The 27151-nt window shown below is 40.4% G+C and overlaps 1 protein-coding gene across 4 annotated transcripts in view; it reads right to left on the minus strand.

Moving 5' to 3' along the window:
* The window catches only part of exoc6 (exocyst complex component 6), a 57008-nt gene that overhangs the window by 6024 nt on the left and 23833 nt on the right, over window positions 1-27151 (minus strand). For 2 of the 4 annotated variants that reach the window (XM_066693628.1, XM_066693630.1), the window contains exons 12-21: window positions 25717-25788; window positions 24767-24864; window positions 23537-23642; window positions 23077-23186; window positions 19726-19837; window positions 19075-19209; window positions 18307-18486; window positions 17550-17579; window positions 13098-13239; window positions 7180-7253 (exon numbers count right to left, since the gene is read on the minus strand). In XM_066693628.1, the coding sequence (XP_066549725.1) occupies window positions 7180-7253; window positions 13098-13239; window positions 17550-17579; window positions 18307-18486; window positions 19075-19209; window positions 19726-19837; window positions 23077-23186; window positions 23537-23642; window positions 24767-24864; window positions 25717-25788 (1059 nt within the window). The remainder of the gene's footprint in view (window positions 1-7179; window positions 7254-13097; window positions 13240-17549; window positions 17580-18306; window positions 18487-19074; window positions 19210-19725; window positions 19838-23076; window positions 23187-23536; window positions 23643-24766; window positions 24865-25716; window positions 25789-27151) is intronic. The other 2 variants (XM_066693629.1, XM_066693631.1) reach the window with 1 other exon arrangement.

Here is a 27151-nt window from a genome sequence, read left to right on the forward strand (position 1 = left end):
TAATGTCTCCTGCTGGCGGAGGGGGGGGGGGGGGCAGCTCAGAGCCTAATTGGCAAATTCTTATGCCTGTCTAATACAGACAGGATTTTCTCTCTCTCTTTCATTCTTTAGCTCCTTCTTTCTTTCTAGCCATGGCCTCTTTTGTTCCGGCACAACCTTTATCTTGAATTGTATCTCAATCTAAACTGGAAAAAAAGAGCGACAGTGATGGCTTGGTGTTCAAGAAAAGAGCAGTAGTAGGTTGTTTACAGCAGACACTAAAGTAAGGATAGAAAACATTTCCCAAATGGATATGGCATCTTTGGATTGACCAGGGGGCTCACTACGGTTAACAGTCCAGCTCAGCCAAACCAAGTGCAGCGAACCTCTGCCCGTGACAGTGTTGTGTCAGGGATGCTCAAAGGAGGAGACTTTACAGACGAGGCATGGGGGAATATATGCAAGCTTGTCGGTCTGCATTCTTCAAATTGACAAAATCTTCAACATCTCTAAATGGAAGTAACCGCGTTTCAAAGCAGTTCCTTGTGCTGTTTCTCATTGAGATGCAGGGGCACGGCCATATCAGCCGAGAAGCTTAAATGCACCTTTTCTACTGTTACTTGATCTCCAGTAGTGCATGAATCATTCAAACTGCTAGATGCACCAGGTTATCTGCCTATACTGCATTTTTCCCCCCATTTTTTTAAAGGTCAGAATAAATTCCTGCGTTTTCTAACATGACGTCGCGTCTGTCTTTATTTTTAGGAGCCGTAATTGTTTCTTCATCTCGGTGTCACCGCTGTTCCAGCTACATTTGAGACCGAAAAAACAAAACGGCAAAACAAAACCTTAAAACAGCAACACCCTACGCCTAAAAATAATTACCCCTCTTCTTTCAGAGCTTAACAAAAAAAAGCTTGTAATTTAATATGAATTGAAGCAATTTACATATTTTCTGGTGAACTTGGTACATTCCTGCGTTCACACCTGAGCCTGGTTCCCCGCTGTGCTGGAGGAGGTGCACAGAGGCTCTCCCGGAGAATACCCGAGTGAATTCCCACAGAAGACACACCAGGTAAACACCGGCATGCAGTGCCAGAAATAAGACAGAAGTTATTTGGGTTCAGACTAATCCTTTTTAAATCGGATTCTCCCACAGGGCAGCATACTTCAATCCAGAAATCCAGTCCTCAAGTTAAACAGCGCAAGCAGTCTGTCAAGCCCTATAGCCAACCAGAACACATCTCTCTCTAATACCCTGGCAATCGTGTCAGACTCACACTTTGAAGTGGAAAGGAGCTTGTCTCAGGGACTGTTTACAGGCTTTTTACTGTGATGGTGGAAACATTCCCCAGTTTAGATGTTTAGCAAATCCCATTATTAATTTTAACAGCCAAGGACACAAAATACCAAAGGAAATGCTATAAGCAACTGGGCTACGAGGCAAGCAGAAGCTTGTTGGAAACTCACCAAGTGTAGGGAACACAGTGCCCGAGCGGCTTTTAAAAATATGGGTATCTCCCTTTAAAATACTTGGATACAAAACCACAATATACGGCTATTACTGAAAGGTATTACAAGTCATAATAAGAAATTGAATTATGTGCACTTTCCTGTTGTATCCACTAAACACCTCCAGCTGTTCATGACCTGAAAGATGGGTTTGAATAAAAATCCAATCCCAACTGCTCTGGAAGTCATCGAAGACTGAGACTGAGACGATGGCAGATTACTATAAAGCGAAAAATGATTCCTATCTTGTGTCAATGGCCACAGTAAACAGCATTTTATACCGTTTGCACTTTTGACTTTCAACAGCGATAAGGTCACTGCAGAAGCCTCTACGGCAAAAAAAAAAAAAAGTGCTGAATGTAACCATTTAAAAAAAGACTGCTTCTGTTTAGCCTGGAGGTAGTCTATGATGACATGCCCTTCCTGGCTTCACTTTGATCTGAAAATACAAATCGCTTGTATTTGAAACCCTAAATATCAGGTCTTCTGCTCTACAATCCTAATCCTTACCGCCTGCTGATGGGATGAAATAAATCCAGTTTGCAACACTGACCCCCGCTTGAATCAAAAAGCAGCCTTTGGTGGAAGATCTACCGAAAATTGAGAACTTAAATGTGGATTAGGGCAGGTGTCTCCGGGAATCTACGTACAAGACAATAAATCCCATCAAATATGGTTGGAGAATGGCAACTGAAACTAATAGACCTTAAGGTGAATTTAAATCAATGTCACTGGATATTAATTCCATGCTGTTGAACTGAAAAGTTTTATTTCAATCTGACAAAACCCCCAAGATGATCTGATGATCTAAATGTAAACAATACATGCTTGTTCGATATTTGGAATTGGAAAAGTTAAAAAAAAAAGGGTCAGATTTATCGTATTGTCTTCATATTTTTCTTGTTTTTTAATGCAAAGACCTTTCTTTAAAGACTCAATTCTCAACAGTGCAGTGACATGCTTGACACAACATGGATTAGCCACTGGCTCCATAAATCCTTATGAATTAGGGGGTTTGTAGGGATTTCTACACAACTACTTTTTTCTTGATGTTTTCCGTTTACTCAAGAACCCATAGTAGGTTTTAGAATAATAATTTAAAATCCATTTTAGTATCAAAGAGATAAAATTATATTTACAAAGACACTAGCCTACACCCAGTCTTCCAGCTACAGCACTATCATATTTGGTCGGTCAGATTTTTATTCATGAAACCATACTTGCTCAAGTTACCTTCTTGCAGATGTGTGTGCAAATCTGGCCGTTAATAACCTCACACACAAATTAAATCTGTGCTGAAGTGCTGAAAGCTGTGCTTCCTCTCTGCCAAAACGTAATCTCTAGCATAGGTGTGATTTTGTACTTTCCATAACAAGTTTTCTTTTTCTTTTTTTAATTCAGAAACTGTTCTGGGCAAAGTCGTTTTTTTTTTCTCTTCAAATTTTAAAACCTTTGAATGTTCTGTCTCACAATGCCCTGGAGCAGAAGGGCTTTTTTTCTTCTTTTTCTGCCTTCTTTGTAAGGTGGCGTGCAAATTAGTTCAAAAGGTTTAAAAGCCCCTGAACCTCCTTAAATGAATAAAAAAAAAAAAACAGCAGAAACCGTTAGCTCTGGTAATTGAAGGGCTGGAGCTGTCAGTCGGAGTCCCTTTATTCATGTTGGTGTAATTGCTGTACCTGAGTTTTTGTAGTCATCCCTTTTCCAAACGTCTGCACCAAGAGTCACGTTTACTAAATAAGCAGGGCTCTTATACAGAATAAAAGACATGCCCCATTTCTGTAAACAAACCACTCGGGGCAAATCATTTAGAACCTGATTATTTTTAAAGAACCGTTGATATTGCGTTTTGAAAAATGACCCCCCACCAAAAAAAGTGAACCCTGATTAATGCTTTTACAAATCAATTAAAGTAATAATATTATTATTATTATTAATAATAATAATAATAATAATAAACAAATGAACTTATGAACACATTGCTGGGAAATTGTCTGCAACTTCAGACACCAAAGTGGTCAATGATAAACGCTACACAATCTAACCATTAATGTTCAGGGCACGTCTGCAGACCTATTATTTGGAAAACAAGCTCTGAATTGTGCTGGTGAATATAATGATTTGTAAGCCTTAGCTAAAAGTTCACATTCAAAATCTAAAACTAAGAGATAATTACTGGGTTAGTGTTGTGATGGGTACTGTACCCAAATATTTTAGTTTTTCCCCGCTCATGGGTCTGCAAAACTCCACGTTACTGGAGCTTCTGGATTATAAGTAAAGATCCTTTGGGTTCAGCAGCTGCCTCTGGTACAAAAGCATCACATGATGCCCCCCTGAAACTGGACTGTCATTAATAATCATCATAAAGGTCCGCTTGATAATCTCAGTGCAGATGTGGCTGGGTGATCAGATATTTGGGAAATGGACGTCTATGCCATGGCTGGTATGGTAGCCCACTACAAAACCATAGAATAGCTATTCTGCAAATTCCTCACAGGCCCGCTCGGATGGTCTGAGGCAGGATTTACCACATTAAGAAAATAAAAATAATAAGTCCGAGGGTCAACTTGAAACATAGGCAGACCTGCCAACACTGTAAAAGCAATAACCGTTGTGCTTGGGCTGTAGAGAAGCCACTGGGAGACCCGTCAGGTTATTGTACCTCTCCCAGTCAAAGGAATCTCAGACTTCTCAATCAACATCCTCATACTTCAGACTGAGAAAACAGCACAGAGGAAAGAGAAAGTTGTTTTTATTCCAAAACACCGATTGACTCGGGCTTGAAAGAGAGAACCAAGACGAAGCGCATACCATCGAAAACCAAACGTTGTGCGAGGAATTTAAATACCCTTCTGGAATGTTACATTTACAGATCGAGTTGCTGAAAACGGGCGTAGAAAAGCTCATACTGTATGCAATGACTAACACACATCTAAATCCAGCACAGATATGTGAAATACGACAACTAAACGCACACACACCCAAAAACAACCAACAGAAAAACAAACAAACATTCAACTCATCTAGAAAGAAATTGGGTTTAGCAGCAAAAAAAAAAAAATAGTTTTAGAGGGCAGGGAGGGGGAACAAACCAAAACAAAAAACAGAACGGGAAAATAAAGAAATAGGGTTAAGGAAAGCATTTTAAACTAAGGCACGCTGACAGTACATGAATGGGGGGTGAAAGAAAAAAAAAAAGTGCACCATTGTTGAGATAACTGGCTTCCATTAGTGATCAGGTGATTGGCAGAAAGATCATGATCTTTCAATCTCGGGTCAGCTCCTTTTCAAAAAAGGGCATTCCCACTGATCCATCTTTTAGCTACAGTCTCTCATCGAATCCCAAGTCTCCTGGCTTTTAGCTTTGATTCTTCTCAAGCTTTCCCTTGTATCAGCCACTACCTGTCATCAGCTATTGCAGAGAGCAGCGCGAGCCGAGAGCGGCTGACCCCGGGGCACGGCTGGGGTGAGTGGGTAATGCCTGACCACTGGGCTTACTTCCTTATCTTTCATAAGCTCTGCCGTACAGAGCAGTATCGAATTCAAACTGAAAAACAGCACGGCGACCCCCCCACCCCTCCCCTTAGTAGCGCTTTCTGAAAAGGCCCCGTTTCTTTTTAAGCACGTTTGAAAAGAAATGTCACCCCCCCCCCCCCATTCAAAAACAAACAAGTGAATCTCTACGGAAGGAGTACGCACCCAAGACGGCTACGAGTTGGAGTTTCTAGAATCAATCTGGTACAAACAACAATTTATATGATTTTTGTTTGTTTTGTTGCGGGTGCATTTTTAATTCCCAGGTTCTCTGGCCTCTTTTACCTCCTTGCCAAATTTAAACCCCTCTCCTTCCCTCAACACCTGCATTTGGCTTACTATCTTTTTTTTTTTTCAAAGGGAAATCATTTACTTTGACTTTAAACTCAAAACTCATTTGTTGATTAGGCTGAACATTTGCATATTCATTGTGTCGGAAAACATGACTCGACTCTCGTGGCTTTCCAGCTGCAATAAGCATGTGCAGCCGCACAATTTCCCCGGACAGCAGAGGACCTACACGAGAAACCGATACGTTCTGCAAGGTTTTATTTATTTTTTGTTATTTTTAAGGCAACGAAAATGATTAACAGGGAACCGTGCACTATATTAAAGTAATCAACATGACGTGAAAATCAACCACAGATGATGACATCATTAACATTTGCAACAGGCAGAACTAATCGCCTCCCTCCGAGTGCACAAAAAGAGAGTCCTGTGTAACAGCGTGACATGCAGGGCCTAGATTATATAACATTCAACACAGCGCTAATACAAGGGCAGGGGTTGTACCTTACGCCTCTGAAGGACCAACAGAATGACCTACCTTCCAACTTCACAACACAAGGTAAGCCTTTTCGTCACTGAGTTAACAAGTTGCTGAGCACTTTATTTATTTATTTGTTCAGACATTTCTGCATCCCGAATACGCTCCAGAAGTCGTCACGAAGAACACATAACTTAGTTTTTCATTTGAACGCCCAGCTGTCAGCACATTATTGTTATGCTACTGATTATATTACTATTCAGTACAGAAGACAACCTCAATTAATGTATGAAAGAAATGCAGTTCACTCTTACTGGAATGTATCACCATGAGTGTTTAATGAGGAAAGACTACGTGTCAATATTTTAAAAAAGAAATACTCTAATCAGGGCTAAGTATGAAACTAATTGTATCCCATACGTGTGGTCTCTTATTTACTACTTTTGTCACACATTTTCCTCCCACATGACTGTATACAAATTTTCACCCAGTTATGTCAAGAATTTTTAAAACTAATTCAAGCTCAACTGATCTGTATTTTTTAAATATTAACTGATGACAATAGTTAACAGCCACACTGGGTATCAGGTCCCTAAGGGGGTGTACGATCTGTAGGGGTTTACTCAGATTCCAGTATATATGCTGTCTGTTCAAGAATGTGACACTATGTTTGGATAGAATGAAACAAAAACTGCAAAACAAGGGGTGTGATATCCCACTGCTGGCCAGGGATATTAACTATACGTGTGTATTTGATGTCAGTTGTCACAATGGTCTGACAATGCTGCACTAAACACCTATAAGGTATGTGGTTCACCTTCCCTGCACAACACAAACCCTTTTGTAAAGATTTAAAAACAACTTTTACCTCTTGTTTTTAGGTTATGCAGTTCATAAGCTAGTTAGAAAGAAAGAAAAAGCTGAATGTCCTAAACCAGGCCCATCTCTCCCTGCTGATGTTTAGACACAAGCTTGTGAAAGGCTCTGGATCGCAAACGCACGTCAGCAGGGATGAGGCACGGCGTCCTCTTGTTCAAAGTGTCGGTTATAATTTCTTTTCAGACTGGAGTGGTCGGCATTTGGCAGAAGATTTCGTATCCTCTATTCTTAAACCCCAAGTACCTGTTAAAACCAACACCCTGAGGCAGTTATTAAGAGGTCAAAATTGCTTCAGTAGAGAGAGAGAGAGAGAGAGAGAGAGAGAGAGAGAGAAAAAAAAGTGGACAGGACACAAGACACCACAATTTGAGGATTTCCTTTTTCGGCAAAGCTCGCTGAGCCATAATCCATTAAGAACTCCAAAGGACAGAACTAAGGGAAGCTTTAAGGTTTGTCAATCCTCCCGGCACTCTGGCATCACTTAACGGCAGTAGGAAAGGTGAAAGCCTTACTTGTCGAAGGTCGATGAACGCTAACTGAAGGGTGTCCCCCTGGAATCCGGGCACGGGCTCCGAGCTCGCAAACACTGCAAGCAAAGATCACACACACACACACAAAAAAGTCACTCTCAGGCTGAGCTCTTAAGCAATTCAAGCAATGCATTATAATCAAACCAACTGTCAGAAACCCCTGGTACATGCCGCTGCAAATACGGCTCATTATTTGTACACTGAACCGCTTTGACGTACGTAGTGAGACAAGAGATTTACCCCCATTAAAGTGCAATTACTGCTGTTAAATTTATTCCACACCCAATCCCACAAAAATCCTAGTAATTCTGGACCTTTGTATCCTGCATTTAATTTGAGTAATCCTTCACTACAATGGGTTCATCGAGGTTAGCCTGTATAAAGTTTACAAGTCGTGATATGTTACATTCATGTGGGCTAAGCATTCCTGCTCTATTTGTCGCCCTCGGGGGGGAATGGTTACAAAAGTATTTTGAGAGGACACCAATTCCATTGCCGTCAACATATTTTTAAACATCTGCTTTTGTTATAGCATCTGCTCAATAAAAATCCTACCTCTAGCCAAACAGCAATTAAAGACAGACAGTAGGGTGGGGGTTAGCTTAACATGCAGACAACAGGTGGAAAGCTCACGGTCGGCCCGCAGTGTCTGTTCTTGCCTTTTTAACAAGACACCAATGATGGAATTCACAAAGTTTAGAAGTTTAAAGCGGGGTCATCGAATAATCGGAGACCAGACGTAAACACTGAGACACAGAACTGCTGCCAAAAGAACCAGCACCTCTGGAGGGGAATAAATAAAAAGCTTCTGCTTTCCGGCGTTAAACCCCCCCCCCCAAAAAATGACTGAGATAAGTGAATCTATACCTATTAAAATTAAAGTGAATTCGGATGTACTTTATCGTAATCGATCGCAGCGACGGTTTTGCAGTTCAGTCGATTTTAACCTGGAAAGAGAATTCTCCAACGTTTCAAAGTTTGTTTTCTCTTTGAAATCACACGTTATTCGCAGACACCAATCTCCTCGCTGCTTATGTGAACCACCATAAAATAACTGAAATTATAGATAATAACAGCCTTGGTTCTCCCGTTAATCCTCAAGGACTGAAATTATAGCTCTGTTTAAGATTAAGGATAAGAATTAGTGGAAACTGTATAGCAAAGGCATGCGCTAATATTATTGTTCAGGACGTTGCTGAAATTCAAAAAGTGAAACTGCTCTTAGATCACGGTAAAGGTATGCATCTTCAGATCAGAGCTTTAGATCGGCCATGAAATCTTACCAGAAATATGAAGGCGAGGGAATTAAAAGATCATCTGTACGCACAAATATATCATAGTACAGGAATGACAAGCGCAATGGATTTCAACCTCAAAGCGTCTGATGGTAAAAGCACCAGAACCGCAAAGACTGGCTCACAGCTCACAGTCTCACTGGTTCTATAATCCTCAGGTAACATGAACTGGACACAGATGGGATTATTAGGGGTTCATACCAGATCTCTCCAGTGATGAAGCATCGTACAAGTATCTGCGACTATTAAAATCACCAATTTGTTCTGACTAGTCTATGATTTTATCGAATGAAGAATAGCGGATGTAGTTTGTTCTTTTGGTCAATCACTGGTCAGATTTGGGATTTATTGCCCTTGCACACCACAGAAACAACAGTGATCCTATCAGGCCCCATGTTCTTATGTCTGATAATCAATACGTCTCTTGTTACATGCCTTTAGGCGGAAGGAACTAACCATAGGTGCTGTCACTCAACCGAAAATCAACTGAATCAGTTTATAGACATAGTGGAAGTGAAATAAATTAATTTGCGAAGCTGTTACAGAAATAATCCTGAGCTATAAACACAAAAAGAGTGAAAGCACAGTATAAATGATCGTGATTATGAACTTAAATAGACTGATGAGGCAATGAAGGGAAGGCTGACATGAAGACAATTGATATGATTAATTATTTCAGTGAGCGTTTTTCAGTTCAGTCTTGCTTATCTCTAAAAATTGCTGTTGACATTGTTTACACCCGCAGGTCAGGTGTAATTTAGCCACACACACACTGTCAAATAAAATAAATAAATCTACTTTTCTAAAGCAAGTTTTTCCTCTTCTGCCACATTTGCTGAACTCGTCGATGAACTCTGAGTAACCCGGTAATATTAAAACCTGCCCGGAGGCGCCGCGGGAGCAGTCAGGTACGAGGAGGCGCAGAGAAAGGACGACGGACCAAAAGGGCACTATCAATGGCTGCTGTGCGATCAAGCCGAAAGCCCCCCATCAATAGACAAAACACCCCAACAAACAACAGAATGGGACGGATAGGCCTCCCTGCCCAGCGTCTTAAAAAAATATTAATTGCGACATTCATGCAAATTTGTTTTCTACAACATGGCTCATTAAGTCCATTCCTGAAGTGTACAGATCCTTTTCACATCAGGGTCTGCATCATTATTTCTGTCAGCCAATCAGTTATGGGCAGAGGTGACCACAAGGGCACTCTGGGACTGGTGTGAGATCAACGCTCCCAGCCCCTGCTGCTAAATACATCCGACTGGGGACGGCAGTTAAATGCCCTATTAAAAATGGACAGATACACGGAATTACGGGTCTCGGCTGAGCAATAAAAACATAATGAAATAGCATGACGGAACCACGTTACAGAGAATATATCAAGTAAAAAACCTGATCCTAAACATACAGAGCGTTTCCATTATGTTAAAAACGTCAACCATCAGGGGAAGGGTTCCAATTAATTCTGTTTAAATAATAAGTGCAGTGATGAAGAAGCATTTTAAAATAATTGCTTCCATACTTTGATTCTTCTGGTATAATGATGTAACATTTTATTGAGCGTTTAGAGTTCGTACGAGAGGATAAACTGATGGTTAAAGATGCATTTCCTGGAGCTAAGAGATCAAACGAGGAGAAAGCGAGAATGTCAGCATTTTTCATTAACTTATTTTACAGAGGCAGATTTATAACGAGGTTTTATAGGTTGTTACTTCATAGTCAAGATTTTAATATTTGTGAGTAGAAAAGGGATCAATACTTTTCATTTAAATTACTGGCATTAGGGCACCTTAAACCCAAAGCATCCCTGCAATATGACTTGCCTCCTATGAAAAGGAGCTTTAAAAGATATCACAAAAAAAATGAACCAAAAATAAGCAGTGTACTGAAAGCAGCTTGAAATGTTACACATTTTAATTGTATTACACAAATACACAGATGGCGCAAAACTGAATATTATCGAGTTAAAGGAGAGTAGCCATCTTCAATGGCAGAAAAGCCATTTGTAATCACTGTCACAGAACATCTGGCGTGCTTCCCTCTTTTGTTCTTCTATAAACGCTATATTCCTTGCCTAACCTCATAACTGCAAACACACATCTTTATCAGCTGAGCTGAAACAAGACTCATCATGATATTGCATGTGGTTAGGAATGAAAAAATGTAAAAAAATTAAAACTTATATACGTGTATATAAATCATCATCAGCCCATACTGATCCACTGCTGGATGAAGGCCTCCACTTGCTTTGATCTATAGCATCACTACAGTTTCCCGGTAGCCTCTTGGAGGGAATCTATAGAAACAGTATTCCCCAGACAATCAGACGTAGTAAAGGCTTTGTTTTAAATGTTTTTTCTGTGGCATTTCCATCTTGTTTGATACAGAAAGGGGTGGTAACTCCCTTTTAAAGTCAAACCCCATTGTGTCTCAGGTTCCACATGTTGTATTTAAGATGCGTTTGAACACTGCTCCCTTCCAGAGATGGTCAAACCCCTCACCCATTTATCATGTACAGTAGGAAGCTACCTGCCATGAGTGAGTTATTTGCACACCCCGAGTGCTAATGGAAATGTCACTGTTGTGACCATTAATCCCGAAATGTCATAGGAAAGGCCGGAGGAGGCGAGGAGTTGCAGCATAAATCACCGGCAGCAGAGCGATGTCTGGAATGCGTCTCCGACAGACCTTTTGAATGAAGTCCCAACAACAAAGCCCGCTCTTGCTTACTGCGGTTTTAATTTATCATGCAAGTTTCACCGACTTCTGTTACAATAAGGAGGGCCAGGGGTCCCCCTCCGGACAGAGGTGCAGGGGAAGTGAAAAGCGGAGACCGATATAAAGCACTACCGACGTGTCCTTTCATCAACGCTGTGTGTGGAGTATGCTGCTCTGTAAGCCAAAAGCCATGGACTACCTGGTCAAATAAAATGTCAAAATGTGCCGTCTTCCGCAGCTCACATGACAGCAACCAAGAAAGTAACCAAAGGCCGCCGACGCACCCCTCAGACGAACGTTGTGTGTAATTGTAAGGTTCAGATACACGCAGAGCCACTGTCTCACTCAGAGCTATGGCAATTCACCAAAACAAAACACCGAAATTATAGGAGATGATACTGAGCGTGTTAGTCTCAGCTATTTCTTTAATTTACAAAAAGAAACAGAAGAGATCTCCTTGCTCTGTGACAGTAATATATACATTAAAAATATATACCGTTATATAGGTTTTTATGAGTCGAACAGGAGTGTCGATCAGCCAGTTACAATTAAACGGGCAACAAGAGATAGGGGCTGGCGACAGTCTCTGATGTAGACACTTGTAAGAGCTAAATACCACTTACTGAGTGTGGAAACCCGGCCCTCGAGGCTGAACTTTTGCAAGTCTCACTTCTATCTCGTAATAAAGGTTAATAAAGTTCAAGGCCATTAGACTTCATATTGGGATTAACAAGTCACAACTTTAATTAGAAAAGTGTATCAGATTGAACTTCACGCTTTAGATGTACATCAATTTATTTCATATTGTTTAAAGCTATAATTACATCGTCTGGTGGAAACCCACTAATAGCCGAGCTGGTATTTGAAATTGTACACTCCACCGTAATAAATCATTGGATTCTTGAGAAAAGCAGGTCAGCGCTTTTCATTCTTTGAACTTGTTAGGTGCTGGTAAACCACAATATGGTTTAGGCGAGTCAAATGTTTTTCTTTTTAAAATGACTGGGCACAACCTACAGTGTTAACAAATTGAATATTTTATATCCTCATTAATTAAATGTGATTTCAATGTACAGTCTTAAATGTAAACAAAATATCAATCATCATAATAATTAAAAAAACACTGACTTTGATGGCGGTTTGCTGTTCTTAATTTTTTCCATTAATCATCCGTTATTTCAAAGATCACCCGATGATCAGAAGAAACTGTAGAAGCTGGGTGAGTGATGAATATTGTTGTTTGCGATACAAAAGTACCTCATAACAAATTTCAGAGTTACGTATGTGTAAATTATATATATCCTTAATAAATGGAAGGAGAATAGAGATAAATATATTACTACTAGTATATTAGTATTAGTATAACATCAGTATCATAGAACCAGGAGACACATGGTAAAGATAAGCAGAACTGAAACATAAGTCAAAGAGTTTGAGGTTTTAATGTATATACTCAAGTGTCCAGATGCACGGTTATCTGCTTGCTGTGTGAAGAAGCCAGGCAACACTGAAATGAAACTAGTGAAGGTGATAAATACACACTACACCTTTTCCCAGGTCTTACCCTGGCCTGGTTCCACATGAACGTTTTTTTTTTTTTGTCTCTCTCATTGGCCACATGCTAGCTTTCACCTCTGACCCACATGGTCACCTAATATTTAATGTTTAAAGCCCCACATTTAATCACTTCCTGATAAGACACGGTGAGTAAATCCTTCTCGTTTAGGTCCGCGGCCCAGTCAAAAGCCCAAATAATGTCTCATAATCCTATCTGTAGCTTTTCAACTCCACCGGGGGCAGACTTGCCCAGAGCAGCGGGCGACCGCGTTAACGAGGGGGGGAAGCCCTGGTTAAACACTATTAGGCTTAGCAAGGCCTACTTACATTCACACTGTATGACATCCAGGTTGAACTGCTGCACGGCACCCATGCTTATCTGCTTGAGCTCGCTGTCCAGCAGCATCTGCATCAGTGACGTGGACAGGTGCTTGCAGGCGGACATGCAGGCGGTCTGGGCCACTTTTCCCTGCAGGAGAAAAAAGATCAACGACAGAAGGAAAAAAAAAAAACAAGATCAGACCTATGGACTTCCACTCACGAGCCAAGCGAACAGGACGCGCTAAGAGCGCAGGGCTCGGACTACTGTACCTGTCAGGCAACGCCAAAGGATATCGGTTTCCCTAGACTGCAGCATAATCTTTTAACACGTATATCCACAGCACATACGCAAACATGACCACACAAGCAGAGCCACGCAAAGCTGACAGCTCTGAACACACTGCCTTGAAATGAACAGGGTTGTAGACTGTACAAGAAAACAAACAAAACATAAAAAACAAGCAAACAAAACAGAGGCATGCACTACATTTTTGGCATCAATGTTGATACAGTACATTCCAATGATTAAAAAAGAAATACAGAAATGAGACATTTCCACGGTAGGCGGGGGGTAATCCACTTTATCCAAGTCATGAAAAGTTATTTTATTATTATTTTTTGATACGAGGACATTGATGCTCAAATGAAGCCATCCATGAATCTTTTGTATCAGGAACACTTATTGAGTACATAGTCTAACAACCCTGGTTATTTCTCGATGGCTAAAAGCTTCTTCCTTAACCAACACGTCACTGGTTCAATTAATTAACATCAGACAGAAATAACAAATATTGATCAAATAAAGGTAAGAAAGGCAAGAATCAATTGGGAGAAACGCTTGAAAGGAGAAACTGAGTATCTTTCACCTCTTAATATGCAATTAAACATAACGTCAATGGTATACATGCACAGATAAGGGTCCAAACCCACCCGTGTGACTGTGCAATGCGTAAAGGATTTATTAAAGATGTGCCCAAGCGGTTTAGTAATTAAATTGACTTAAATACCTGCCAGTAACATATTGATAGGTTTGTCATATTTGTATAGCGGTTTCTAAAGAATGAACCTTTAAAAAACAAACAAAAAAAAAAAAACATCCAAGAGTAAGTTTAAATAAATGAATAAACGAATACCGATCCCATTTTTAAATCCTCACATCACCGACTAGAGATCATGAAACAGAACGTGTTGTACTCTTTCCTGATTTTTTTTTTTTTTTTGAAGGGGTACGGCTCTGGGAACCACACAGAGCGCTGTACACAGATGAGATGTCAATATCTTAACTGAGGACCTTGGAGAGAAAAGTGGTGGCAAAACCGAAATTGACAGGAACAGATGAACTGCTGAAAAGGAATGCAAGAAACAATGCAAAAGCAGCATGCTGGAAAGTCCCCCAGTCTCAATGGTAATTACATTGGGAGACATGCAGCTCCACTCCCCAAGCAGGACAATATCAATATGAAAGGGGAAAGGAAGTATGAAAGAAAGAAATGGGCCACAGTTCATTTAATTACAGTGTAATAGGTCTGAGGTACTTAATGGAAATGTCATTTTAATTTAATGGAACAAGTTTGGTTTAATGCACTGCTCCATCAAATCAGCTCCGGTTCTATTTATTCTGCTACACTAATGCAATAACAGCGTAAGCAGATTAATAGGTTGTCAAGCAAAAAGTTTAACCTCCATTCTGCTAAAATACAAATATATAGCTATAGTTTTCGAAGTAAGGCAGCATTTTGGTTTTGCCCGTTCGGTAAATTTACTCTGGCATGCAGGTATAGTACAGAAGCATCACTGATTGGAAGATTAAACTCGAGAACAGGATGACGTACAAGACGGCTTTAAAACGAATGATGTTTAGGTAAGGTAAAGAAGTTGTGGTGACTCAAAAATGCACAGGAATTTCGCAGGATCTTTATTTCAACCATGCACTGGTCTACAGGCTTATTGTGGCGCTAAATGGCTTGCTTTAGTTCGTAAAAATAAAACCGAGTTAGGGAAACTGCCATAACTAACCTTTCATTCCCGACTAATCCAATTAACACTATTCCATTCCTATACTTTGTTTGTTTCTCTCTCTCTCTCTCTTTCCAAACAAGAAACATATTACTTTTCTTGGAAGGAACCAAGCATATGTGTATGACAAGAAGGCTTCAGTCAGCAATCATGGAAATAAAAGTCTGAAAGAGTGGTTAATCCTTATCAGTCAACAGCTCTTCACTAATTAAAAATGCTGACCGTGCTTTTACTATGCAGATCACATTCGAACACCTCCCCGATTTAAAGGGAGCAGCAAAGAAAAGTCCTCTACAGGCGCTGACGTACGTACTTCAAACAGGGACACACAAGATCTGAATAGTAATTTCTTTCCCTCAAGACTCAAAAGAAAACACTCAATGGAAACTGACCTGTAACAGTATTTTGATCAAATATAACGGACTTCAGTGTTAAAATCTTAAGCATTCTTTAGATACGATTGAAAAACCAAAACAAAACATTTTTCCCCACCAAGGTTGCTTTGCTATTTTGTTCTTCAAAACTAATGGTATCAATAAAATAAAATACACATGAAATGCACATTTTCCGCTTAAATAGATCATCTCGGGGGCGAATCTGCAATGTCTTTCAGTTGGGATATGCGAGTGAGATCTAAACACATGACACCTACTTTGTGGGTCCTACAGACTACACAGGGCGTCACAAGTGATTCTCCAGGCACTAAACCTGGTCACAGGCATGTGCTCTTTAACCTCTTTATACCAGAGAATAGTAAAGGAAGAAACCCCTTAGCAAACAACTTATATTTCAAAAGGAGGTCTGCTGACACACAAAATCCTTTCTGGAGCAGCCAAAAGCTTTTTAAACTTAAGGACAATTGCAACAAAGATATTTAGCTCCTAGGAAGTTCCCAAAGGGTCAAACACACGCATCCTTTAAACTGCACTTTTCTTTTTCAACACAAACAAAGAAAGGAAAAAAACAACAACAAAAAAAACCTCTTACTCAGCTTTCTTAAGCGGCCCGGACTGCCTGAAAAGGGTCTTTCATGATTTAGTAGAACGTCAGTCAGTCAATATGATTTATGGACTACATTCACCAAAGTCAAAGCATCCCGAATGAGAAATATGACTACAATCTGCTAATTTGTTTTGCATTGATCCACTTAAGAGTCAAAGACCTGCTGTCAGCCTGAGACCAGCAACACAATTATCCAGCCAGTGACAGTTTCATCCATCCTCCCTGCCAGGCTGTGCCAATCAAAAACAGCATGAGGTGACATTTGGTTGGGTCAGTAAGAGGAACCTTTCTCTCGCTAGCCTGCGCGGCCCTCTGATTGACACATTTCCAATCTCGCTTGTGGAGAAGAGTCAGCCCTTACCCACCAGCCCCTCACTGCCAGCTGTGAGTTAAGACTTTCCCTGCCAATCACACAAACAATGAGCAACAGTCTTGCCCATCCCCCGATTCGGGAGAAAATTCCCTCAACATCGTCGCTCTGCGGTGGAAAGTTAGTTACAGCCAAATCTTCAGCTGGAAAATGTGTCTGGGTTTTTTCTTCATTTTTCTTTTATTTTTTGCATCCACTAAAGTCTTTGACAAACCTGTAAATCATTTTTCTTTTGAATCGTGTGTGCCTTAGATAGGATAGAGTAAAACAAAACATTTAAATTCTTGGAGATTAGACTTTTCATTAACTTTACTACTGCTCAAACAAGAAAACCCTGATGACAAACCCTGGCAATGAATGTAAAAATCAACAATATATGAAAGATTTCCAGTTGCTGAAGTTTGTCAACAACACGCACGCATTACTGACATTCGCCAATAAAATCTGACAGTCATCTAAAGTATTATTCCTGCCTCAGAATGAATAGACTTCAGCTCCTACTTGTTGAATCTCATCATAAAGGAGTGTTTTGTGATATGAAATAATTGTTACATAATTTCCTAATCGGGATTCTAGACTGGCTTTGGCAGATGTTGCAAAAATATGCCAGAATGGTTTCAGTTTTTGTGCATGCAAGATATTTTCCCCAAGAAAACTTCAGCAATGGCAAAATTCTCACTATCTATGTGGATTCTGTTTGTTTCACTGCATCATTTACAAACTTTCAGTGGGGGTAATGGATCAAGCAAGCCCAAGCAAATATGAATCCATAATCCCCAGTTTGTGTTATACATGACAGAGATATTGACGGCAAACACTTTGAAAACAAGAACAATGGAGCGCGGTTACAATCCTGTGACTTGATATATAAATCGATACGGGGGAAACCAACCAACCAAAAAAAACAACACGTCTATGATGTGTTTTTTGGTTGTATTTCTATTAAAAGGTTAACTCTTGGTTAAGTCATTCTCAGGTTAAACCTGGACGAAGCAAAAAGCCTGGAGGCAGTCCACAGTACTGAAATGTGCATGCTTTCTCATCGTTGTTGTTTTTCAGTAGTTACTTACCGACATGGCTGCATGGTCATTGTTGTTATTCTGAGTAGAACCCAGCAAGGAAATCAAAAATCAAACGTGAACAGGGAAAGAAAGTATGGCAACAATGAATGGAAAGAAAGGAAAATCAGAACCAAAGACAGGTTTCAATTTTACGAAAAACCTACGCAAAACACTCCTATGCTGCTTTAAATCCCGAATGTTAAATATGAAGGAAACGAGCTCAAGAGTAGGAAGAAGAAAAGAAAAAAAAAAAAAGGAAGCTGCAAGCTAGAGCAAGCGGTCCAATTTCAAACAAATATTTAGGAGATTAGAAGCAGTGAACTCTGCTTGGTACCTTAAGACTTCTTTTCCTCTGTTTATCTAGGAAGTTAAATCTGCAATAGGATCAGACGTATAGTGTAAAGCAGTCTAAATAGTATAATTGTCTTTTTCCCCTAGTGGGGATTCCTCTAACTGGATTAAATACCACCTATGTAGTTAATTGAAACACTCTGCCGGCTGGAAAGGTTTAGATACCTTTTAGCTAAATTAAAAATCCCTCACAGGAAAGACTAACACTATTCTTGAACTCCCTCACTGCGGCACCAGGCTTAACTGCACAAATAGACAACGTCTCAAACCGAGAGCTAAACACACTAAGCAGTCGAGACAAAAACACAGCAACAACCAAAAAAACAAACACACAAACAAACAGACAAATAGCAGGTTAGCCATTCAACCACGTGTGAGGTTATCAGACACCGTTGGATAAACTTTATATACTCACGGGCAAGTGCGTGAAGACTTGGAATGTGCTTCGGAGGAAATTTATGAGATCCATTAAATATCCACTGGCTCTTCCATCAGACTCCGACATGGTCCACTCATAATCCGCCAGCTGAATGAACTCATCAATCTTTTGGTTTAATTTCGTATAGATTTCGCCTTCGGCCGCGTGTCTGGCATCCTACATACAACAGGTACGTAATCATTAATATCACCTTCAATATAATTCAAACCGTAATTAAGAAACTATTCGATTTCCTTTTTAAGTTCCATTAGCTGGCATTCCTTTCCTAGCTGATGGGTTTATGAAAGTAGTTGAGTTTTAAAATGCATTAAAGAGAGAGGGGGTGGTTTTCTTTCAGGCAGTGACTTTGGTCTGACAGTTATTTTACTCGTATTTACCGTGTTCTCCTACTCCTACAACCGGAGGGAGAACTGTAGATCTGGACTTTGCCAGAGGACAAAAGCACAAATTATGCACGGAGACTGTTTGTGTGACAGTCATCATTCTTCGCTAAAGCCTTCTTTCCTAAAAGCTCACTTGGAGTCCCTTGTGAAGTCAAACCACACCTCACATGGAGATCCAAAAGGGAAACTACTTGTCCAGTAAAAGATTTTTTAACAAATCATTGCACACACCTTGAGAAACAATATGGTTGGCCTCTTGCATTTCTTTGCACTGAAACACCAAAAAACATCCTGCACACAATCTGTGCAACTTGAGCCGCTGCCGAGCCCGGAAAACGTGTCACCGAGGAGCTTTGCATACCTTAAACGTGGACAGCCCATATAGCCTGGTAGTGTGAATGGTTTCTGGGGACACGTTTGTTATGTTTGTAATGAAGTCTTCCAGGTATTTACAGGCTTGTTCCAGGTGTGTCGTGTTTATAATGATCTGCACCAGCTACAAAACACAAAACGCACAAGAATGACAACATCACCCGGTGGCACCTCCCATCCACCCCCGCCCCCCATCTCACTATCTGACATTAAAACCAGATGAGCCGCCACCCAGAGAATGACTTCCAGGGATTAAGAATATTGCAGGAAACGGCACTTAACCTTATTTAGCTCCTGTAACGGCCGAAGCCAACAAGTCATTCTTAGATTAAAAGTGCATTGTTTCTGAATCGGGGGAGGAGTCTTGGCTTCTTAAGTGACGCTTCATAAACAGAGCAACGTGACTTATAGCTGAAGAAGGTGCGGATCTACAATTTGGCTGGACTCGTCTCCCACCTTTATTTTTATTACACTAGGGCTGTCGTTCACAGCTACACAGGGTAAAGATAAGAGCACTCAAATTGACTTATCTGTATACAAAACAAATTAGTTATTTCTGCCACAACTGTTTGTGCAACTATTACAGTATCTCCATTTCCAGCTTCACAATATAAATACAAATCAAATGCAAATGCCATACCTCGGTCAAACCTATATGTGGCTTTTTGATGAGGTTCTGCAAACAGCTACTTAATGTCCTGGTCAACAGCAGGTTTGTGGATTTCCGCAGCATGTCGTCTATTTCCGTTGAACTGGAATTAAAGACAATTGTAAGTGCAGGCAATGCGTCAACCCATTCAACACGTTCAGTCCCTTCAAACTGAAGTAAGACGTCAAGGAAAGTTCGAATGGATTAGAGTCTTTATCAGTAATGGCTGAACATACAGGGAATGTAATTAAAGTTTCAAAGTCTGCCACATACAGAACTGGTCCGACCAAACAGTCAAAACCATAAGGACTAATGAAACTTCACAGTGGGGTGTATTATAAAAGAGCACGGTGGACAGGTGAACAATGTGGTCTACAGGTCTCTCTCAAAAGAAACCACTCTTTAAAGTCAAAGGTCACCATGTCTCCAAGGGTGGGAAATAAACTAGAACAGTATTTTACGATTGAGGTCCACCTGCTTCGGACACTGAAACTATAATTTCAACACTGCTTTAAATAATTCAACTACACTTTTTATTTAGATGGAGAAAAATATAATTTTCCCCTTTATGGCTCTTCACTTAAGCATCCCAACCCCCTTTTTCTCATTTGCCTCCTGCATAGATTTTTGTGATGTTGAAACCACTGGACTGAACAAGCTTTATAGTATCCAACCGCAAACTTTTAAATCCCTGGTTTTATCTGTGTACCTTTAATTTACTTTTCAGATGGGGGGGAGGGTTCATAAAATAACTTGTAAAATGGTACCAAGAACGTAATGGAATATTCTGTTCATAGTAAATGTGAACACAGAGGGCAATTAAGTGACAGAGCCAACCCTTTGGTTTTCCAGGAAAGATTTATACAAATAAAAATGATTCATGAGAGAAGAAAAATCTTAGAGCAGCACTTTTAGACTCATGATACGTATATAAAGACACTGAAATTGCTTTCTAAACACACTTTTAATAATTATATTCACCACAAATCCCACTGCAGTGTACATCTCTGCACAGACAGTATTCTTTGATTAAGAAACACATTCAATTAGCTACACTGGACACCTCCTACAAAGGCCAATGCGAAGCTGCCCATTGGAGCATTAATCCAGCCGTTCAGGCAGACAAGAGTGGGCTCTGTGCAGATGTTTGTGTGTACAAGCACGACACCGCCACAGTGTGCCGAGTTTACAGATAGGAGCCAAGTACACGAGGCGTTTATTGGGAGCCAGTGGGCAGGCTGATAAACATTTATATAGGAGGGCAACAGGATGGTCATTACCAAGTGTCAACTTTACAAAGAACCAATTAGCAGCGTGTGAATCAACAATCATTTGCATTAATTAACAGGAGGGCTGGGGAACAGGAGGTGCAAAACCCTTCCAGATTTCGGATAACGAGACTAATACCTACTGATAGCCCGCTAAATGGAATGAGAGACCACTGATGACGACTGACTGACTGACGTTCCACGCCCCCCCCACCCAGTTATCCAAAAGCAATTTTAATACTTGTGAAGTTGAGTGATACACAGAAAATAAACTTCTCAAAAACCCAATGGAAGCCCGTTTTTAACTCACTGGTGTCTAATGACTATTCTTGTTTTCCCAAGTATGGCGTCACAATAAGAAATTAAATTGGTTGAGGAAGAAAACTATTGAACATAAAATGTAATGCACGTCAGAGTTATCACCTGCTACAGACTGGCTGACTAACCACTAGTGGGTTAATTATAGAAGGATTATGCAAACCAAAAATGGCGGTGGGTTAACCAGATAAGGAGTAAACACCTTGGAATTTTCCCTGTTGTTCCACATTTGATTGGAGGCAGAAATTGAATGCGACTCACAGCACTTTCACAATGTCTGGTGTCACAAAGCAGCTCATAATGAGCTGGTGCACAGCTATGCTGCAGTTAGGACAGTAAGCCTGATGGATACATTTAAAGCTAACCTTCCTGGGAAAGGACCTGGGGTGCCAATAACAAGCACAACACAGACCCATTACAACAGGACTGCAAAACCCATAGAGCTTAAAAAGAACAAATATTGGCAGGAGGGATTGAAGCCATGGAGAAAATAAACCCGGGCTTGTCCTCAGTGCACAAAGCTCATAAACCTCAGCACAGAGGAGTGTTACTTTCCTGCACTCGCTCCACAGCCTTTGACTGCTGGTATCAGGGTTTACACACTATCCGTGTCAGGAAACGGCTCCGCTGGTGTTGGAAGCCTTGTGCTCAGCATTAGGGGTGGCAGTTAGTATTATTATTATATATTTCTTAGAAGAGGCTACAATTTACACAAGAAAGCGTGCAGGAACTCGACTGGGTCAGTTATTGTGGACAACAGGAAAGATGTTTAGATATGGATTTGGTACTTTTGTTGTCTATTCATACTGGTTAGTTGTAGTTGGCCCAATTGGACAATAACTTCACACACAAAACTGGAACAGAAATCTTGCAGGAAACTAGTAGAAAATGGGAGTCACACAAAACATTTTTGATAAAGTAATATTACACAAGACAGAAACTTGGGTATAACAGGCCATGTTTCTTTCCAAAACCCAGGGCTTTAACAGCTTCAAACAACACCGTTTGGAACACTTGGGATTCCAGCGACTCTTTAATAATCTATTGTTTGGGGCTTAAATAGGATTGTGCTGCTCCCGAAAATGACAAGACAAGACACGCTTCAGAAAGAATACCCTAGTCCGTGTTCTCGCCTGTCTCTTCTGTGGAAAAACAAAGTCAGGTCTAAGTGTTTGGTAAGCCTTACACTACCAGTAAGTCTTTTATAAAAGTGCCATCTGCTTCTCCGAATGCATTACAACATGCGTAGTATTATACTAAGCGAATAGTTACAAGAACATACATTTCACAATAGTCTTACCTTATAGCTTCACATTATATAAACAATTTCCCGATCAAGTACCGGCAATACAATTAATCGCACAGAAATCTGAATGAGTTCTACAGCAACTAATCACAACAGATGTGCATAAATTAACACTATGTGACTGACACACACACACGTCAATTGTAACCCTAATTCTCTATCTATAATCTAATATCCATCTAGAATTGAAATACTCCAGTCAGTACAACAGATGGCTACATATTTGATGACACGAGCAGTCTGTCATTGCCTTGTTCCCATATTTATCCCCGACTATGCGATTTCTGCTAGTTTCCATTGGCAGGTTGAAAGCCCATCTGTCATGTAGAGTTTACAATGAGCCGCCACATGCTTTCCCTACATACAAACACAGGCGATCACTATAAAGGGATTTAATTAATGTTTTATTAGTTTAAGAAATATACAAATATATAAATAAAAATGATTTACCTGCGATGAAGGGACTCTGAAAACTTAAGGCTGGCGTAAATGAACTCTTTCACCTGAATGTAGATCTGAGGCACTGACTGGGACATTGGAAGTTTCTTTGGAAATTGTTGCTGTTAAAAGAAAACGAGATCAGATTTTAAAAGTGTAAACAGCTTTGTAAACAAACCCATGTTACCACTCACCTAAATCTGAGGAGAACAGTTAAATATATTAAGGTAAAAGCAAAAGTATATAAATCACTGCAAACATTGTCTTCATCACCTTATTACTGTAATTATGGTGCTTTTAATACAAGTTTATTTTAAAATTATCAATGTAAAGTAATACAAATTATTAAAATACTGTTTCTTAGCATTTTTTTCAATGAACATTATACTCTCCTACTGCCATTTTATAATTATTTCTAATGGTTTTCTTTAGACTGATCAAAATCACAACCATCAGTCACAGTTTGATGTACCTTTTCAATTTCTGCATCGTGGTAGGGAAATCTACTGATGACCGATTTGTATTCTTCATCATTTTCTACTGGGATGGGGCTGTAGTTGTCCTGTTCAAATATTTCCCTACACACACACACACACACACACAGAAAAAAGCTTCATTTTTTCCATCCATTATGCAACCATAAAGCAAGTCATTTCACAATAAAAGATAACAAGGTTCTGATGACAGAAACACAATAATTATAATATAATAACAATAATAATAGGGGTATTGGGCATGAAAATGAAGGAGACAGCAGTGGTGTTGTACACAGACATAACTGGTTTTAATTTCGGTGCCGAACAAAGAGCTAATACACTCGTGAAACGCGGGAGTGCAACACAAGTTCAACGTGATTGCACTTGATCCTTTTAATACCTAGTTTTGCTTGCCTTTGTCGAGGATGTGTTAAATGAAAAAGCCTTCTGCCCGATGATGGAACGGGTCTGTGACTTAAACACACTACACGCACGCATAGCTGCGGTGAAGTGTACAATAGGCCATGCTACACGCAGAGTCTTGTAATAAGGAAGGCTTGGAGGACATCCCAGCTGGACACGGGTAGGAAAGGCTCCCCTGTCAATTAGGATGTCTGTGGACTGTTCCGCACCAGTAATTAATATAGAAACCGGTCAGGTTCAGGGCCCCATCACCCTAGTAACGTAGTCCGACAGACACTAAAACTCTGCTGGTGTCCCGTGCATTAGGGGCCACATTGAAACCTCTTAATAGGACTGTTCGCAAGGCACAGAGGTCCTAATGTCGAGCAGAGGTCTTCTACAGCAAAGCCTGGTGGGTAGGTGGAGCTTTGTGAGCGCTGAAAGGTAGTATGGTTTATTTTATTATTTTCTTAAGGGGGAGGTGGGGGCAGAATGGGAATAATGGAAGAAAGAGCGGGCAAAGACCTTTTTTGTCCTCAAATCCTCTCTTTAATGAGTGTGAAAGCAAATCCCACATCAAACAAGACCAAGCACAAAGAGGTTGCCATGTTCCAGTGTGTTGGGAAATATGGAAATCAAATGCATTCATCCATTCATTCATTCAAGAACTGAAATGGTTTTGCTCATACTATAAAAATAAAGTGTGTGTAATATATATATATATATATACACACACACACACACACACACACACACACACACCTGGGGATTCAAATGCAGTGCCTTAATGCATAGTTAGTTATGTTTAATAAATCTTTGCCAACCTGAACACAAGAGCCCACTTCTTCAGCAGAGTCTCGTTGTATTGGTCCCTGATTTCAAACAGCAGGTCGAACAGTCTGTTCACCGGAAACCCGTAACCCTGAGGAAAAATGAGTGAGAGGTACAGTTTTAGATAAAATCAAATGAGATGAGTGTGTCGTAAAGGTGTTGTGTAAAAACAGGCAGTTAAACACTTCATGTTGCTTTTTAAAAACTCCTATTCAACGTGCAGGAGACCAAATTGAAGAGCACGTGAAAACATTGGTCCAGGTGTAAACTGCAGTCTCTGCTAAAGTACTGTGTATTGTAGTGCTGTGTGATCAGTCTAAACAGCCATGGCCAGAGACCTAAGCCCCTAAAGCTGCTCAATGTGATCAATTTCAAAAGTCGCAAAGCACAGAAATTCCCTTGTGGACAAGAGCCAATTTCCACGCAGGCTGAGAGAGGGAACACTGCAATATCTAGCAAAACGTCATATCTCTGGCAAATGTCACATGTTTTACACACCGTCTTTGTTTTGTATATTTGAATTAAAATTACATGCATATAGTTTGCATAAGATTAGAATCACAGCATCAAATTCTAGATTGCTCTTGCTAACCGTCTCTGATCTGAGACATGAATAGTTTGCATTTGTGAGCCCAGCTCAACACAAAGGCCCCTCCAAATGCCCCGGGTTATTTCTGCCCCTCTCTGTCTCACTGCAGTTAGGGGTGCCTGTATTCAGTCAAGTGAAGCAGTGAGGTGCCGTGTGGATTCACACTGAAATCTGTGCTGGTTCAGCTGGGTCTCACTTTCTATCTATAAACCATGCTCAAACTCATTAAATCAGCAATCACTGATCAGAACAGGGCAGCAATGTAAAGACAACTTGCCAAACCCATGCCTTCATTTCCTGGAAGTATTAAACTATTAATATTTGTTCTAATAGGAAAGACATTTTTTTACTAACCTGCAAAGTATCCGCAAATATGACAATTAAATTCTTCAGCTCCAGGACAAGGTCGGGATCATTGCAATAGGACTGTAAGAAGGGGAGGGAATCATGAAAATCGATTTGGATTAAAATCAAGCCACGTATTGTTAAACAAAATTAAATATTTGACAAGGTTCAATTCACATTCAAAACATATATTTTAAAAACATGACTCGGCCAAGTACTGAAGCACATTCAGGAGAACAGATTTATTTATTCTCTCTCAATACACTAAATTGAATATATTAAGTGCATGAACAAATAAAATTAGGTCTTGTGCCTCCTTTCTTCTTCTGCCCAGCAGCGTGTCAGTCAGTAAGAGAAGGTATGCTTGATGCAGCTTGAGAAGCAAAGGATGAAAGAGTGTTTCTGTGGGAACGTCACGTTTGAAGTGAAGGAACAGAACAGTGTAATAGTGATCCGGGCCCAACAGTGCTGACAGACGGGTCTGGTGAAGACTTCCACATGGTCTTCCCCCTGCCCGGCTCGTTCCTACAGGGCTGTGTGAAAGAGCAGTGCTTCGGGGGACATGGTCCTCACGCTGGTGACGACTCGCACACAAACACTGCGGCTGTCGTCACCTCCACCAGCCCTGACATGTGCAGCAGTCCACTTGTAACTCTCGTCCAAAAGCAGCCAACAACGCTGGGAGCAGTTTGGCAAACATGTGCGTTACACTTGTAACACTGTTTGTTAGATGTAATAAACCACAAACATGGATCCATTTGCACAGGTTTTGGTTTTCAAATGTGCCTACCAACACGGTTATATCAATTTCCTCTGATAAAGATCTATTTCTATTTTCTAGACAAGAGAAATCTACACCGCACAATGGTTTATTGCAGTAGCCCTGCCCCAACAACAACAACAACAACAACAACAAGATAAAGCGTATTTTAACTTTTCAAAACCTTTCTGCTCAACCTTTCGAAGTTGATTTACAGCCCTAAGTCTTGAATGGCTCTCTAGTCAAACATTTACACAAGGACCCAGAGTAGCCCCTTTGTCCCCTACCTGTCAGACAGGCAACCTCAGAGTCCGTAAATCACCCGTATGAATGACCAAGACCTGGACCGAGACACGTAGCATCACCCCCAGCCCCGGACCACACTGGTAATAGCAATAACTCCCACTGTTTATGGATTCAGGGCACAAAGCCTGTAACAATCCCACTTGACGTGACTTGGGTCTTGCGTCCCATTGCCAAGTTCCCAAACATTGCTTGCACAATATCAGATAAAAAAGCAACTGCTAAGTTCTACAAAGATCAACAGGACCTGCAACAACCCAACAATCATACTACTGCTAATAATAAAAAACAATCATTAGAAACATGAACAAAACCATTTGTAATTACTTAAAACATCTGTTGCAAATCAGTTATATCACAGGCTAAACCAACCACTTATAC

The sequence above is a fragment of the Amia ocellicauda genome, chromosome 20 (assembly GCF_036373705.1).
Source record: "Amia ocellicauda isolate fAmiCal2 chromosome 20, fAmiCal2.hap1, whole genome shotgun sequence".
Classification (NCBI taxonomy): Eukaryota; Metazoa; Chordata; class Actinopteri; order Amiiformes; family Amiidae; genus Amia; species Amia ocellicauda.